An 18915-nucleotide genomic window follows, 5' to 3' on the forward strand; every position below is an offset into this window, starting at 1 on the left:
TGTCAAAAAAATAAAAATAAAAAAATAATAATAATGTTTTGTTTGTTTTGGGCCAACACATGATTGATTACTGCCAATATTTGATAAAAGAAAAATGTGTATATGAATATATACTAATTCAAGAGATATAAGGCTATAAAGTGAAGTTTATTTTTGACTTCGTCCCTTATCTCTTTGCCCATTCCTTTAGTTTTCAAAAGTTTTTTCCATTTAATACAGGATATAGATAAACTTTGTCATTCATACCAATCTGATCAGTTTCCACCTTTTCCATGGGAAATTTGAGTTTGTTTTTAGTGTAATTGCCAATACAATTCATTTTATTCCTTCAGTTTTATCTTGTGTGTATTATTTAAATTGTTTCTTCCTCTTTTTTTCTTTTTTCTAATTTTTGGTGGTTTGTAAGGTACCGTTAATTCCATTTCCACCCCTGTTCCCAAACTCCTGTCAATCTGCATGCTCATTCATGTTTTAACATTCCATTAATGGCTAACCTCTTTTCCTATGCTCAAATCAGACATATTTCTTCCTATTATTTGGAAAGGTAACAGTTTTCCCTGATATTCTTTTCTACTCTCCTGCCTTTATAAAACTATGAACTCTTCAGGATAACTTCCCCTCGATCCATATTATTGCAAGTAAGATAGGTTTCTATGAAAGTTTAATGCTATGTTCAGAAAAAAATAGCATTTTGAAAAAGTACTAAGTTATTTCTTTGAATTGGACAAGGATTCTCTAATGAAGAAAACTTAGACTTCAAAAGCCACAATTTTACACCAGAATGGCATCTTTGTTATCATTACTGATTTAAGAGTTAACGTTAGAGGCAAGCTTTAGTTTTACTTCAGAAATTTATCATTTTGGTAACTTATCTTGTTTCTTTTTTGCCAGGTGGTGTGGGGATGATGTGCTCGTTGAGTGAACAAGGAAAGCAGCTAGCTATCCAGGTGTCTAATATCCTAGGAATGGATGTGTGTGGCATTGACCTATTGATGAAAGATGACGGCTCCTTCTGTGTCTGCGAGGCCAATGCAAATGTAGGTTTCATCGCCTTTGATAAGGCTTGTAATCTAGATGTAGCTGGTATCATAGCGGACTATGCCGCCTCCCTCCTGCCCTCTGGCCGGCTCACCCGGCGTATGTCCCTGCTCTCCGTGGTGTCCACGGCCAGTGAGACTAGTGAGCCGGAGCTGGGTCCCCCAGCCAGCACTGCTGTCGACAACATGAGCGCAAGTTCCAGCTCTGTTGACAGCGACCCTGAAAGCACGGAGCGAGAGCTACTCACCAAGCTCCCAGGGGGCGTATTCAACATGAACCAGCTGATAGCCAATGAAATCAAACTCCTGGTGGAGTGACTCCACCGGTAAATAATTAACCAACAAAACCCTTGTAAAACTCACTTTCTTTTTCTTCTTTTTTTTTTCTTTCTTTCTTTTTTTTTTAACCAACTTGCAATGCTGTTCATGGAAGGTACTCAGGAAGATGAGAGAAAATTGATTAGGATTAGTTAGAAGAGAAGAAAGGGGAAATAGACTAGACCTCTACTGTTACTGACTTTCATTTACAGATACTACAGATAGAAAGGCAGAAGAGGTGAGATTCAGAAAAACGTCAGGCTCTTATAGTTAACCTTTTCCCCCCCCGTATAGTTACCCTTTTAAATTAATCAAAAATATGTAGCTCTCAGACCATGAAAAACACAGTTTTTTTCATGGTCCCTTGCTTTTGCTTTTGTACAGTTCCTACAAATTTTAGCATAGCATAACTCACATTGTGTTGCAAAGATGTAACGAGTGAGGAAAACATCTACCTAAATTACAGAAATTTTTACATGCAAATCTGAAAATTCTGACTTTACCATATTAACTAGCAACTTTATGTTCATAGTTTCTGAAATCTTGAGCTCTTTTACTGGATTTATGATTTTTGGTTTTTGGTTTTCCCTTAATTTGGGTGGGAGGGCAACATTAATATGACCCAATAAAGGTCTTTTAATGACAAAACTGGCATTTTTGCATGATGGGGAAATGAACAGTATTGCAATGTCTGGTACACAAAATGACATTTACTCCAATGTAGATAAAATTACACTAGTTTAAAATATGTGCATTGACTTGTATTTGTTAGTGTTTTAATCTTTTTTGAAAGATATATGCTCTGTTAATGTTGCAAATTTTTTTTAATACATGCTAGTCTAACATTCCCTGAACTATGCCTGCATCTTTAACAATGGCCAAAGTGAAGAAAGTGCTACCTTTTTTGTTAACAAGACACTGACTTGAAACATGTGCATTTAAAGCCTTTTCCTTTTTCCTTTTTTCTTTTGGTGGTGGGGCATTTAAAGTATAAGGACAAGGAAGAATATTTTTGGGGAGCAGATCAAGGGCCTATAAGTTCTTAAGCATAAAATTGAAGTGATTTATAATACCAGCGTTATATATTTGCATTTTTCACATTTTAGGAAGGAGTATATATGTGTGTGTGTGCACGCATGCATGTGTATGTGTTTTGCTTTTTGTTTACACCAACCGATCAAAAAGGATAGATTCTAGAAAATGGAGCATGATGGGGAAACAGTTTTACTTTAAATAACAAATAACTTGTTTTAATAACTACACTGGGGTAGACGTACTCACTAAAGACATAGAATAGATGCTTCTTAGGGTTTTTTATGTATATGTATGTTGTTTGGTTTTTTTCTTTGGTTCTAGACTGTTCAGTGTATGATTTATTCAAGGCTACATGCTTTTCTCTGCTTCTGGCTGTGCATTTTCTATTACACGTAGGTTTTAGGGGGGTGGACTGGATGTTTTTGTTTGGGGACTTATTTTGCAGTGTTAAGTCTCTTATAGCCCAACTCTGAAGCCTTCAATACTGTCCACTCTTTATATTCCTTTAATTTCTGAAGTTATAAAAGCCCCAGAATGGCATATAACACGAGCCTTTAGAACATGGGTAAATCTATTTAAATAATGGTTTAGAAGGTGTGTTAAGAAATGGAGATGCTCCAGAGCTCAACGTAATTTTTTTAAACAGCAAGTTCCATCTCACTACAATCCTCTGAAGCTTTTACCCGAGTCCTTTCTTGCCTCTCCAGTGCTTTTTTCCTTCAGATGGACCTTAAACATAATTTCTTGGACACTACTAGAGAGACTTCAAGGCAATAATAAAAGAGCAGTATTAACCAGCTCTAACAGAGGTTTGATCATGCTTGTACAGTTTTCCCCCGTTTTAAAAAGGAATGTAATAAAATTTGTTTTTTTCCATAGAATTAAATAATATTAAAATTGAGTGAAAGGTTGATTGCTGGCAAATAGAATAGTACCTCTAATCTGTGCAGTGTCTCATTTCACCTCAGAAAAAGATGATAAGAGGATTTTCTAATTTATTTTAAGATATTCTAATCTCATTTAAAGAATTTGACTTGCATAGGGTTATTGTGGGCCTTACTGTGTGTGTGTATATATATATACACACATATGTATGTGTATATATATATATACATATATGAAAGTACCTCTGACTCATTAACAGAAAGAAACACTTGGTACTTCTTTCACTGAATGATCATAGGAGGATGCATAATATTTGGGATAGAGAAATAAATGAGGGAGAAAGAAGTGCTTAATTAAGTCATAATTCATATGTTTGTGTAGAAACCATCTGGTTGTCACATAATGATACATTACTTGCATAATACATGCATATAGATTTACCAATTTTTAAAACATAGAACACATACACTACTTTGATGAAAAACTCAGGGTTTCTGTTGGGTGGGATAAGGTGTCAGGAAAAATGTAGATAGCCTTTAAAAACATTTTATCAAACTAACCAAATATAAGAATTATTGGAGACTATTTCACCTTTAGTTTTATTCACTACTGATCAATATTTTGTGCATTCACACTATATTAAAACATAGCTTTACGAACCTATTTCTGGATTTGCACTCACATGTTAGAATGAGAAGGGTAGGAATGGTCATCTTAGGGTTTAAAACATGAATATCTTCTTGAACTCCCTCAAAAATTAAGGTAAAGAATATGAACAAATCATTCTGGAAGAACCCAAATGAAACACCCCAGATATTTAAGTGAAAGTTAAATATATTTTCATATTGTTGAATAATTTTTGTATAATCTTCATTGCTATTATGAGAGGTAAAAATGTATTTATTAAATATGTATAATTTCTATCATGCCCAAATCTGAATTATTGTAAAATTGTATATTGTTAAAATTGTAATTTTTAATTGTATTTTAAAAGTAATTCTTTCTGCTATTGTTTTTATGTTACCTATGATGAAAATTGGACTACACACACACACACGCACACACACACTATTCAATTTAAAATTTTTAATAGTTTTTTTCTTTTTTTGGTGCCTAATAATTGATTGGTCATTTCTGCTGGCTTTTGCTCCACTGAACTTTGAAATCTTTCTGTACATGCTATCAATAAGAAAATATGCTGGAACATTAGAAAAAAACCACCAAGAGACTTGATTTCATCAAGCACTTTATCAGACTTTTGAGAAGGTATCGAAGGCATTGAGAGAATTGACTTTCAAAATCATCTTTTTCTCAAGAAGAAAACAATGGAAAACAAATTCTCTTCATTCAGTGAATCCTCAGTTTGGGGTCTGGGGAGCTTAGAGACATTGTGAAATCAAATCTTGTGTTACATTTTTCTCCTGGCTCACTCTTTTTGAGAAGGTTTATGGGCTATATGGCTGGTGAGACACGATCCCCTCCTAAGAAAATGTAGGTGCTCAGACAGGTAACCTCTGCTGCTACTGTTTTTATTTGTTTGTTTGTTTGTTTAATTTCATTTCAAAATTTGTTTTTGTTATACTAGGATATTCTTTAATGTAATATATTGCAGGATTTATAACCAGGTTCACTGCTTTCTTTCTTTCTTTCTTTTTTTTTTTCTTAAAAAAAAAAAAAACAAAGTTTCATTTAAGATACATTTAGGCGCCTTTGAAGCTTGGATTTTGGAATGTTTCAGTAGTGGACAGAAATCTGCTGTTGGAATCTTCTAGTCTTCCAGGTTTAATTTGAAATGTTTTTAGTTTTGTTTTGGATTTTCGTGTGGTATTTTATTTCCTTTATATCAGTGCCCTTTTGCCATGCTGTTTTGGGGTGGCTGCCTAACTCTAGTGAAAATTCTTCTATATTAACGAAAGTTTGGTGTTTTAAATTCCTTAATGTTTTGCATTTTTTACAATTGTTTTTAAAGAAATATTCTAACTGCTTGCACTGTTACTGTTCTTTGCCAGCCTTTTCAGGAGCCAAAAAAACAAAAACAAACAAACAAAAAAATACCCAGAGAAAAAACTTTCCTTCTTCCCCCTTCCTGATGATGAGTGAGAAGTATTGAGAACTTTCGGGGTCAGTGCCCTTCTAAACTCCCCTTCCCCCAATAATGCAGCTGTATAATGAATGGTAAATGCAGCGGTTTGGATTCAGGCACAGCCCCAGCCTGCTTGCAGGTAATTTGACTCTCCTTTCTTTGCATCGCAAGGCTAACTTTCTTTTTTAAAAATTTTCTTTCTTTATGTACTTTAAAGGCAACCATGGGTTTGTAAAAACTCTTGTTTAAAAAATAACGCATAAGTAAATCTAACAAATAATTTGATTAAAGAAGAACTTTTGGGGTTAAAGTTTGAATTGGTTGGGATGAACTCAGGACTTTCTTTGGGGATTTACTTTAGCTATTTAGATAACTCCATTCCTTGCATATATGTCTATAATTAAGTATTTCAGAGTGTGACTTTTTTTGGCTTTGTTTTCGTTTTGGGTTTGTTTGTTTCTTCCATTGTGCTACTCTGGCTTAAGCTTTTTCAGGGGTTGGTGTTCCGAATACACAGTGAGCTCACAGTATAAAGACATCAATTAGGAGTTGACAGGTATGGAAAACTAGAGTTTTGAAAAGGTAAAATTAGGTTCTAGGATATATATGGTAAAAACTCACCGTAGTGTTGAGTTGATCTTAGTGCTTCTCCTTGACATAAATTATAAGGAATGATGAGACAAAGATAATAGAAAGCATTTCAGTTATTTTAGGAACAGTATGATTTCAGAACTAATCATTTTAGCATTTCTAAGATACTAGATCTAACAGAAAAGTACAAGGTTATCATAATGGTTTAAGCATTAAAAAATTACAGGTTTGAACAGATTGGAGGGCATTTCTGAAGCACAAATCAGTAAGCACGTTAACCAAGGCTATAAAATATAAAACAAAGTCAGTGGCAGGAATGAGGAATACAACTTGTCCGTTGTAATAGCCTTTCCATTAGTTAGTTAATGTAGTATCCTCTGCTCTGTCTACCCTAGTCCACCTGCCCTTTCCTCCTCTCTTCTGTCTTTCCTAAAGTTTTAGTTCTAATATGAGTTATCAATGGGAAGATATCCTTTTTCTGCTAGGTAGAATTTTAGTGACAGTGGTCAGGACCACTTCAAGATATACTTCTGCATAATTTTATTCGTTGGCTTTAGATGTCCTCTCCGAAGTGGCTTAAAGTTCACTAGTTAGCTAATAAGATATCCTTGTTTGTAATGCATTTTATAGCTGAAGGCATAACATAATTCTTTAACCTTTTTTGTGCTTCAGTTCACTTGTTTAAGATGGGGCCAGTCTTTCCCCTAAACATCTTAAGACAAAAATATTTATGTGTTGAGCTAAAATTTACTAACAGAGGAATCCCAACTGCCTCCTGCAGGAATTTATAACTTATACTAAAAAAGGCTTGAACCAGAGAAACTTGTCCTCTTGCTAAGAGTGGCCAGCATTAGCATGTGTGGACTATGCGATTGCATGGGACATGGAGGATTTAACAGTCTCCATTCTGCTGTCCCCATGAAGATTACTGACTTGTTAAGAATGACCTTGCTTTCAGATTTCACCATATTCAAACTTACTAGCTGGGCCTTATATAGCATATATACCTGGCTGCAATTGTTGGGTTTGGGAACATGAGGGGTGGGGTGAATTGTTGTTGTTTTAGGTTTCAGTCAGACAGACATCACTGTGCCCCAGTTCCCAGAAGCACAGCAGGCCTCTAGAAGCATCCGTGGGAACGGCGCAGTCCTGACATCACCAACTCTCCTGCTCAGGCTCATCCCATATACAGAGGTCAAAGGGTGGGGTTTGAGATCGGGGGAAGGAATGAGAAAGTAGAAACAATGTCACTGCAGTGCCACTGTTGACTAGCCTTTGGTGCTTATGTCAGTGTTTGTTTTATTTTTTATGTTGGCAAAATACGTATTTTGGGGTAAAGTTAATGGGAGGGTGGAGCAAAAACAAGCCATTACTATCGTTAGTAGTTCATTATTGGATACTGTTCTTTAGTAACTACTATGGAATAAACTTGAAACTTAGACCATCAATGACAAAGAGAATGGGAATAGAAATGAATCTCAGGAATTTAACAAACAGAAAACATTTATGTTAGTTTCCAGTTCTACAACTGCTATTACATTTGTGCCTCTGTCTCCCCTTTTCACCCTAATTTTTTTGTGTATGTATATAGTTTGAGGAAATGTGCATTTGTGATCAGTCCTTTTAAAAGGACTTAATGACTTTATTACTCTTGCAAAAGATATACCCAATGCTTATATGGGCATACAAATGCTACCCTATTTTAAATGTAGGTGGCGTATGTGTTCGTGTTTTAATGTATTCAGAGCCATTGGGCAATAAGCAGTCCAGAACATTGAAAACTCATGCAGGTAAAGCACCTAACACCTTTAGTTTCTAGATTTACTTTTAAAAACTCCTTTATTGCTGCATCTTCCACAATTCTTTAATAGTCCCTGAACTTAAAATTTGCAGGAGTTGTGGACTACCTCATTAAAATTTTAAGTTGCACACTTATAAGATTGTAGGGATAGGTGAAAAAGGAAAGTGTAACAAAAGAAATGGCTCCCTGCGATGGCAACTGCTGAGTGTCTAAATCTTTCCAGTTTAAAATAGGAAATTGCCAGCTTAGCATGAATATTGATCATACATTGTTTGGTTTTCTGTGATTGGGATTTTTGTTGTTTTGACTTTGGCGGGGAGGTCTTGGAAAATCAGTGAGAAAGCTCATACACATGTGAAAGTATGAAATGTTTTAGGAATTTTTCCATTTTATCTGAATAATAAGCAAGAACTTTTTCTATATACCCTTCTGCTGCAGCAGAGAGATAAACTGGTAGGTGGCAGCAGAAGAAGGAATTCTTCAGATTGATGGCTACTGAAAGGATCTACATAGGAGAAGAGATAGAGCATAACATATCAAGTCAAGCAAAGGGGGCATAAAGTGGAAACAGGACTAAAATTTTTGGATTTTGACTAAATGGTAAGTTATTTTCAACTAAGAGTCTGTGATCAGTCTGATAGTGGTGTTATAGGCCATTGTGATATGAAATCACAAATGGTTCTGTAAGTTCTTGCATTAGGATGAATTTAGCCTAACTAGGGTACTATCGTTTTTTAATTTGGAAAAAAAAAATCAATATGTAAAATTAGGGATCTTTCCCCAGTATGTTGATATATATGAACCTTCTTCCAGCTTTATTGAGATACAATTTACAATTATAAGATATTTAAAGTGTACAATATGATTTGATAGGTGTATACATTGTAAAAGAATCCCCCCCACACACAAGCTATTCTGTAACATCCAATATGTGAATCTCAATGATGACAAAAATTATGCTTCTCATAGTAAATCTGATTTTTAAAAATCTGCAAGATAAATGAAATATACATTGTCTAACTATTTGGAAGAAATAAAAGTCTGTGTCCGTTTCATTGGCAGTACTGGGGGGATAGCAACAAAAAAGTAGGTAATTGGGAAAACTTAGGGGGTGAAAATGATTTTTTTTTCTTCAACTGTCTCTTACCTAGTCCTTTTTCTTGTCATTGTGTCTGCCCATCAGTTCCATTCTGTTCACTTCTCTTTGTTGCTTATCTGTCTCTGCTCACTTTCTTCCATTTTCTTTAGTTGTGTTTTTGTCTCCCTGTCTTTGTATCTCTTCCTCACCTTGGTCTCTTTGTATGCCTCTCAGTTCATTACCTCAGAAATTAACTTTTCCAGTGTTGCCATTTTTCACCTCTGCCTTCCATTTTTACTGTGTGTGTCTCTCCCCCACACACTTTTTGTCTCCCCCTTTTCATTTGCATTCTCTTTATCTGTATCTGCCAGGGTAAACAGTTTCATTTTCTTTGCATCAACAACTGCCTTAAGACATTTTAATCAGAGTATCAACATTGTGATTATCTATTTTAGAATTTGGTGAGAAAAATAAAAAATAAAAAAGAATTTGGTGAGGCTGAATAGAAGAAATTGGGATTTTTTTTTAAGTCCCTGAAGTTAAGATTAAATTTCAGAATTGTAATTGATTGATTTATTTACTAATTTATTGAAAAATTTTATTTATTTATGAGAGAGAGAGAGAGGCACAGGCACAGGCAGAGGGAGAAGCAGGCTCCATGCAGGGAGGCTGATGTGGGACTTGATCCCCGGACTCCAGGATCACGCCCTAGGCCAAAGGCAGGCGCTAAACCGCTGAGCCACCTAGGCTGCCCTCATCTAGACTTTTAACTTCAAATGGATTCAGTCAGATATCACTGCCCCAGTTCCCAGAAGCACAGCAGGCCTCTAGGAGCATCCGTGATTTTTAAAGTTTTTGATTTTTAAAGTTTCTAATGAAATCAGAAAATGAGCAGAGCAGTTATTATTTTGTAGATTTTTACTAGAGAAAATAAATTTTTTTTTTGAGAAAATAAATTTTTTATTGAGCTATTTGGCATATACTCTAAGCTTTAGATGTACAACACAATGATTTAATATTTATAGACATTGGGAAATTATCACTATAGTAAGTTTAGGTAGCATGCATCATTATACATAATTAGAGTTTTTTTTCTTATGATGAGGACTTTAAAGGATCTACTCTCACCAACTTTTAAATACGCAGTACAGCATTATGACAGGTATTTTATAACTGGAGAGAAAATAAACTTTTAGTCTTTCAGATAAAAGTAAGCTAATAAGTCTTTTCTAGAATACACATGTGAACATTTTAGAACTGTTAATTAGCTTCCTTAAAGTAGCACACAAGTAATTGTTTTCAAATTTTTTTTTTTTATAGGTCAGGTTGTTTTTTTTTTTTTTTTTTTTTAAGATTTTATTTATTTATTTATTCATTTATGAGAGACACAGAGAGAGAGAGAGAGAGGCAGAGACCCAGGCAGAGGGAGAAGCAGGCTTCATGCAAGGAGCCCGATGTGGGACTCAGTCCTGGATCCTGGTATCACGCCCTGAGCCAAAGGCAGACGTTCAACTGCTGAGCCCCCCAGGCATCCCTGGCATCCTAATTTTATAGAAATTAAAAATAGGATATCCAGAGGACAAATTAGTATTTAAAGAAAAGGAGTGCTGATTCCTATTAATATATGTAGTAACAGATTGAACTACCAGCATACAGGTGCCCTCCATAGAAGTTTAGAATTTTTAAGCTGGAAAACGTAGAGGCTATATATAATAATCTTGAATATGCTAGTAAGGAAACTAAGGTTCAGAGAAGTTAGTAACTTTCCCAAGATTATAGAACCAGAGCACGGACCTAAGTCTCCTACATGCTAATAGAGTGCTCATTGCATTATATATCACGTATCTTTGAAAATATATTGTAGGAACTGAAGAAATGGAATGCTCTGTAATAAGAGCTGTGATATACCAGTAAGAAGTTAGCAATGGTTATCTAATATAGGGTGGGGAGTCTATTCAAATAAAGGATATTAAGGCAAGCTGTGGGTGACTATTTTAGATGACTTATATGTAAAATTAAAGAGTACATCATTTACAGGGTTTGGTAAATGAAAAGGTGTCCTGTGTTAAGACACAGAGGCCTTCAGGCTCTTTGCAATTTCTAGTTAAGGGAGAAGAGGATTGGATTCCTTAGACCTAGTATATCATGGTTGAATAGTAACATGAAGCGATCTTTTCTAACAGTTTTGTCTTTATCACAAATTCTGGTTCGTTTATAAATGTCAGTGCTTTAGAACTGAAGGAAAATGACCAACTTGAATTTTTATCTGAAGCAAAATTTATTGTTTATTGTGTAACTTACTGAAAAGGTAACCTAGGGATGCCTGGCTGGTTCTGTCTGTAGAGCATGTGACTCCTGATCTTAGGGTTGTGAGTTCAAGCCATACATTGGACATAGAGCCTACTTAAAATAAAAATTAAGAAAAAAATGTAACCTAGGGTAATAGAGTAAGAGCATAACATCTAAATATAATTTTGTTTGTTTAGGCATTTTGGTATAATTTATGTTTTATTTTATGTTTTGTGTGATATTGTGCAAGGATTATTTTTGCCTTAAGGTTTTCCTCTTAGTACAGTTATTTCTAACTAAAATCACAGTTGTCTATAGTAATATTGCAGATGCATCTTTATATGTCAAAATAACAGACTATACCTTAGTATACTTTGTATACCTTTTGCAGCTGAGATCCCAAAGGTAAAGTGTGATAATCACAAACTAGTTGTAAATTTTTTTTGATAATCTAGATAGTTGTAATATTTTATTGTCACATTTGTTTTCAATATTTTCTTTTTCTTTTTTCTCATCTTAATTATAAAGACTGTTTAAATCTGATTTAAGTGAGCTGTATGTGTTTTTCCCCTCTAGGTTCTTTTGAAGTAACCAGTGATCGTTTTTGCTTATTACTTCATTCACAGAATGGACGAAGATAGATTTGACTGTATGTCTTTTGAAATGGAGGATAGAAATACCCAGAACAAGGAAGCAGTAGCTCTAACCTGTTTGATTCAGTGTGTTTCCTAAAATAAAAATACCAGAACTGGGAATTAAATAGTATGGAGTATGATTTGTTCCTTTGGCAGTTATTCCTGCCCGCTCCATCATATATGAATTCACTTTAGACTGTATGGCTAGACTTGAACTCTAGTTCCACATGTATCATTCTCTTTATTCTTTTCTTTTCTCCACTTTGTGAACTCCTTTGGTTCTTGACATACTAATTTTTCTATAATATATATTCTGAAATGATTACTTCTCCTCTTAGAACATAGGCCCTACAATATGTATAATTTTACATGTAAATATGTATTACATGGATTTACCCCTGCCTCTCTCCATCCCATTTTATCTGTCCATGCTGAGTAACTGTTTCAGTGTTTTTTATTTTCTGAAGAAATGCAGCCTTTTTTCTGTTTCACTCTGACAGGACTCTGGCATATGCTTATCACAGCATCACTCATTATATTTTAATCTTCTTGTGACTAGAGGCCGTATCTGACCCACTATATTTGAACTATAGAAGATCTGATACATACATGTGTATACAGAGGCAATCCTAGTACTTAGGACAAAAAATACTGATATTCTTTGTAGTCAGGTATTGATACAAATTCTAATTCCATTATTTACTGGTTACATGGCCTTTGGACGAATCACCCTCTTCAAACCACAAGGGAGTATTTGTAAAAATTGGAAATGAATGTACCTACATTACTAGATTCATGTGTAAGTACAGTTTTGCTATAACACATGTGTAGTGCTTAGCACATACTTGAATAATAAATGCTGACCTTTAATTCTATCAATTTTGGGTATGGATATCTTTTTCAAGAGCTACTGAATCTTTTCATTTGGAGTCCATGAGATTTTCTTTCTTTATTACTTTTTGGTTTTCCTGTTTAAGTTCCTTTCATAAGATTTCATGGTTGGAACATTGTGTATGCATATGTATGTGCATGTACACATTTCTGGCATTTCTCCTAATCTAGACTGATTATTCCTTATCTCCATACCTCATTGACTGAGGAATTTTATATAAGAAACCTTTTATCTTCTCTATTTTCTCCAGTTTTTCCCTGTCAGCTCATAACAAAAATACTTTTTCTTATAAATCAGCAGAACAAAACAAGTGAGGAATATGCATACCATGCACCATAAGGAATAATTTAGGATAATATGACTTGTTTTCCTAAAAATAATTTGAAATGACTTAAAACAGAGATGTACTAAAACAAATGGAGAAGCCAAAATAAAGGGCAAAAATATGGTGAAACAAAGGTTAACATCATGCAAATGCATACTCTCAGGTCTTATATATTTGCTTAGAGGTGGAACAAAATTGGCAAAGAGTGGAATAAGATAATTACAGGGGCACCTCAATGGCTCAGTTTGTTGGTCGGCTGACTTGATTTCTTCGGCTCAAATCAGTCTGCTTGATTTGAATCCTGACCCTGCTACTTAGGAGCTGTGACATATTGGACAAGTTACTTAACCTTTCTGTGCCTTAGTTTCCTCATTAGTTTTTTTTTTTTTAATATTCTATTTATTCATGAGAGACACAGAGAGGCAGAGACATAGGCAGAGGGAGAAGTGGGGCTCAATCCCAGGACCCTGGGATTACAACCTGAGCCAAAGGTAGATGCTCAACCATTGAACCACCCAGGTGCTCCAACAAATAGTCTTTAAAAACTAAAAGTTTATTATTTAAAGCATCTATGCTAGTGTCACTTTGGATCCTCCAACAGGCAGACACTAAGATGGAGTTAAATTTGCTAAAGGTGTTTTGAAGACGATGCAAGTGAAGGTTATTAAGAGAGAGGGAACAGTATGTGACACCTATGACAGAAGAGAAAAAGATTGAATGGAAAAAGCATCAGACCTAAGCTGCTCTGAGAAAGCCTCTGCCAAGCTGATAGAGGAATGTTAGACCAGATTACCCATTATGGCAGTTCTGTATTGGGCAGAACTGGCCTGGCTAGTATGTTAGGAGTAGCCTTAGAAGAAATCATGGCCTCCATACAAATGCTGTGACAGATCAGGAGTTGATGCTGGAGGCTGCTTGCATCAAGTTTCCTTTTTTCCCCAGCTTGACTAAGATATAATTGAAATGTAACATTGTATTAATTTAAAGTGTATAGCAATGATTTGCTATGTATATATACCGCAAAATTATCACAATGAGTTTAGTTAACATCCATTACCACAGTTATAAATGTTTTTTCTTATTATGAGACTTTTAAAGATCTACTTTCTTAGGAACTTTAAAATACTTGATATAGCATTCTTACCTGTGGTCCACATGCTGTATATTATACCCCCCAGATCTCTTCTATCTCATAACGGGAGGTTTGTACCTTTTGGCCACCTATACTTATCCTGGTCCTTTCTGCAAATCCACCTCTGACAAATCTGATCTTTTTTTCATATGAGTTTTTGTTTTTTAGATTCCACATATGAGCTCATTACAATATTTGTCTTTTTCTGTCAGACTTTATTTCACTTAGCATAATGCCTCCAAGTTCCATCCATGTTGTCACAGATGGCAAGACTTCCTTTTTTATAGCTGAATAATACCCCATTGCTTCTAGTTTGCATCTAGATACCACATTATTTTTATCCAGTCATTCATTGATGGACACTTTAAGTTTCCATACCATGGCTATTGGCTATTGTAAAGCTTAGTGAACATGGCATTGCAGATACTGGATCACATAGTACTATTTTTACTCTTTTGAGGGGTCTCCATGTTTTTCATGGTGGCTGTCCCAATTTACATTCCTACCAGCAGTGTACAAGATTTTCTTTTACTCCACATCCTTGCCAGCATATTTCTCTTTTTTTTTTCTCTCTTGTCTTTTTGATAATAGCCATTCTAATAGGTGTGATATGATAGCTCATTGTGGTTTTGATTTGCATTTTTCTGATTTGTGATGTTGCTCTTTTTCATGTGCCTGTTGGCCACTTATATCTCCTATTTGGAAAAATTTCTATTCAGGTCCTCTATTTTTATTAACTATTTTCAGATATGTAATTTGCACATATTTTCTCCCATTCCATGGATGGCCTCTTCATGGTTTCCTTCACTCTGTAAAAGCTTTTTAGTTTGATGTAGTCCTTTTGGTTTTGTTTGCCTTTGCTTTTGGTGTCAAATCCAAAAAACTATTGCCAAGGTCATTGACAAGGAACTTACCCTCTGTTTTCTTCTAGGAATTTTATGGTTTAAACCCTAATGTTCAAGTCTTTGATTTATTTTTTGTCTTTCATTTATTTTGAGTTAATTCTTATATATGTCTTATGGTAAGGTTCATTTTCATTCTTTTTGCATGTGGCTGTCCAGTTTTCTAACACCATTTATATTATAGTATCCTTTACTCATTGTATATTGTTGGCTACATTTTTAATTAATTGGGCATATAGGTGTGGGTTTATTTCTAGGCTCATATTCTGTTCAGTTGATTTATGTGTCTTTGTATGTCAATGTCATGCTGTTTTTATTATAGCTTTGTTTGTTATATTGTTTGAAATCAAGAAGTATGAGGTCTCTAGCTTTGTTCTTTGCATCAGGTTTTTTTTTTTTTACACTACATTTTAATTTTTTTATAAATTTATTTTTTATTGGTGTTCAATTTGCCAACATATAGAATAACACCCAGTGCTCATCCCAAGTGCCCCCCTCAGTGCCCATCACCCAGTCACCCCCACTCCCAGCCCACCTCCCCTTCCACCACCCCTAGTTCGTTTCCCAGAGTTAGGAGTCTCTCATGTTCTCCATCAGGTTTTTTTTAAGGGATTTGAGAGCACACCTCTGTGGCAACTCCATTTCACCCCTTACACTGCACAGATTTGTTCCACATACTTTTGGGGAGCAGCTCCTTTATAATTCCATGAATCTCTTACATAAAAGCTGTATCATATCTTCTCTCACCACTGACACACATCATACTATAGATCTGGTGGATCATATGGCCCAAGTTGTAGGGTTGCTTGCACCCCAGCCTGAGTCTTCTACAGATCCCTTTTCTGATCCAGGTCCTACTCAACCTGGATGGACTAACCTTTTATGTCCTCCAGTCTGTGGGTTGGAATGCTGTTTCTAGGTGGAATGTGTTAGCTCCATAATCCAGAGAGAGCCACCAGGTATTGTGCTTCCTGTCATGAAACAGGTGATGCAAATGTAGCAAGGTTTAACTTTATAGGGGTGTTCCAGCATGCCCTTTACCACTGGGTCTTCTAAAAACTTCATAAGAATAGTAGACCCTCAGATCTTTATAGAGTTTACCTCCCACCCTCTGAAACACGTATCTCCACAAGGCCTTCAATGTGGTAAACTTTCGCGTTTCTTGTCTAATCAGCATGATGTCATTGATGTGATGTTCTGTGGAATGTCCATTTGACCTGTAATGTAGATTAATTCATCAAAGGTGCAATGGTTAACATATCCCTGGAGCAAAACTATGAATATTTTCTATTCTATGTACATACAAACTATTTTTGGTCCTCTTCTGTTCAAGATAGAAATTTTTTTTTTATTTACCAGATCAATGGCTGTATATTAGGCATCTGAGATCTAATAGCACTGCTGTGTGCAGTCATTGGCTAGGAGTAAGCCAAGAAGACAGTTGGCTTGAATGCTGAAGTGGATCCAAAAGAGGAGCAGCTGGAGACTGGCCAGTCAACTACATTTTTCACAGCACTTTAGGAGAGATCTGATTGGTAAACCTCATTGGTAAACAGATGAGTCTCAAGAAGAAAAGAAACTGGAAAGATCCACCAGTATCCCCACCCCTCCTGATCTTACTCCCTGGAGGGAATTATTGTTAACATTTTCTTGCAAAAAAAAAAAAAAAAAAAAGCATGCATTTTTTCCCCCTTAAACTCAATGGGACCATGATATAAAGCATCCCATAACTTCACAACAATACTTTAAGTATCTTGCAATACAAATAGGTATACTGCTACCTCAGTTTAAGCAGCTACATATTAAAGATTTTATTTATTCACGAGAGACAGAAGCAGAGACACAGGCAGAGGGAGAAGTGGGCTCCCTGCAGGGACCCCCATGCAGGACTCAATATCCGGACCTGGGATCATGCCCTGAGCCTAAGGCAGACACTCAACTGCTGAGCCACCCAGGCATCCCTCCAGTTTTGTTTAAATGAAATTTCTCTTCTTAAAAAAATTTTTCTATTAAAAATTTTTTTTCTATTATATGCCACCAAACAAGTCTAATACAAGAAAAGAGAATGAGAAAAATAGAAAATAAACTTTGACAAAATTTCTTAGAATAACCAACTGAAAAATTTTTATAGAGAAATTGAGCTTTGCATTTGTTTGCTGTAACAAAACAAAACAAAAGGTGACTTAATTCTGTAATCCAGAAGGTTTATTATACTGACCTGAGTGGCACTAGGTCTAATGGAGGATAGCTGGACCATAATAGGGATGTAGTAGGATTAAAGAATTGCCAGGTCTAATTAACATCTAGGGACTATGCAGTGCCAGCAGGAATAGTGAAGCCATTTCTACCATTTCAATAAAATCAATTGAGTATTTAAACACACACTCGGGATATATTCAAAATCCATATTTGGCCTAATTAGGGTAGAGGATCATAAAGCAAAAAGAAAAGAAAAGCTGCCAATCCAATATTTCCAAAACAATTTTTATAGTCCTCAATTTTATTTTCATATATACTCCATCTCTAAATCTACAGGAAAATCCTTTTGAGTGAAAACATGACTAGACAGAAACAGTACATATTTGGTGGGCAAGTAATAAACATTGTACATCCATTTTATAAGCAGAGGAATTAGCATAATTCTAGACCACTTTATGTGAAGCATCTGTGCCAAAGAGCCTGAAATAGTATATAGTAGGCCTAGTCTGGGTTAAAGAGGCCTGACTTGATATCATAAATGCATTATACCTAAGTGTAGATCTATACAGGTTTCCCAGTTCATGGAGTTTGCAATGAAGTCAACTAATAAGAATAATCAAGTTCATTACATGCCCAATAGTATCTAATAACCCTAGCCTAATCATTTGACAAGTATCATGCATAGTGAGCAAAGAAGTTAGAAAAGACTCTAAATTTCACCTGCTCCAAATACTAGTTTGTGGACAAATTAAACTTTTCTATGCACCAATTTTTTTATCTGCAAGAGATGATCAGTGATAAGTTTTCCTTTATTTGGAAGTAATCCTAATAACATTTGGTACACAATTGATATTAAATAAATGGCTCTCCTAGAATTTCTCCCCTTTGCACTGAACAATCAACAAAGATACGGGATAATGTAGGTCTTCCGTGAGCCAGAATTCTGCTGGGATATGAAGAAAAGGAAATACCTGTAAACAATTAAAAACATTTATGTGGGGACACCTGGTGTGAGCATCTGCCTTCCGCTCAGGGCATGATCCTGGGTCCAGAGACCCGGTTCTGCATTGGGCTCCCTGCAAGGAGCCTGCCTGCCCCTCTATGGCTCTGCCTCTCTCTGTCTCATGAATAAACAAAATCTTAAGAAAACACATTTGCATAATAGCAAAAAAGCAAACAACAGAATGCAAGAATGTTTGCAAATCATGTACCTGATAAGAAATTAATATCCAGAATATTTAGAGAAAACTCAGCAATAGAAAAAACAAACCAAATTTAAAAACAGGCAGACATATCTCCAAAGATGTGCAAATGGCCATTAAGCACATGAAAAAGACGCTCAACATTAGTAATGAGCGAAGTAACATAATAACATAAGTAACATTAACGAAGTGCAAATCAGACTATGTGACATCATCATTAAGTGTTAACAGGATAACTAATAACAAGTGTTGGCAAGATAGGTCAGCCCCTCCTGATACACATAGTTTCCCACAACAATAAAAGGGAGTGGTAGTTTTCTTTCACAGAAGACAGAGGAGGTGAAGAAGGAAACGAAAATGGTTGAAGAATGTTAATATAGACTTGTCTTGGGGCTCCTGGGTCACCCAATTGGTTGAGCATCCAACTCTTGTTTTCAGCTCAGGTCATGATCTCAATTGTGAGATCAATCCCTGCAGGGGCTCCCCAGTCAGTGGGGAATCTGCTTAAGAA

General features: G+C 35.5%; 1 protein-coding gene across 9 annotated transcripts in view; it reads left to right on the forward strand.

Moving 5' to 3' along the window:
• Positions 1–11872, forward strand: part of RIMKLB (ribosomal modification protein rimK like family member B) — a 186380-nt gene extending 174508 nt beyond the window's left edge. For 5 of the 9 annotated variants that reach the window (XM_041735721.1, XM_041735723.1, XM_041735729.1 and 2 more), the window contains 4 exons: positions 892–4782; positions 5285–5497; positions 8189–8350; positions 11694–11872. In XM_041735721.1, coding sequence (XP_041591655.1) covers positions 892–1355 — 464 coding nt within the window. In that variant the 3' untranslated portion in view covers positions 1356–4782; positions 5285–5497; positions 8189–8350; positions 11694–11872. Of the gene's footprint in view, positions 1–891; positions 4783–5284; positions 5498–7661; positions 7740–8188; positions 8351–11693 lie in introns of all 9 variants that reach the window. The other 4 variants (XM_041735724.1, XM_041735722.1, XM_041735726.1 and 1 more) reach the window with 4 other exon arrangements.
• Positions 11873–18915: the final 7043 nt, after the last annotated feature.

This window comes from Vulpes lagopus, chromosome 21, assembly GCF_018345385.1.
Source record: "Vulpes lagopus strain Blue_001 chromosome 21, ASM1834538v1, whole genome shotgun sequence".
Classification (NCBI taxonomy): Eukaryota; Metazoa; Chordata; class Mammalia; order Carnivora; family Canidae; genus Vulpes; species Vulpes lagopus.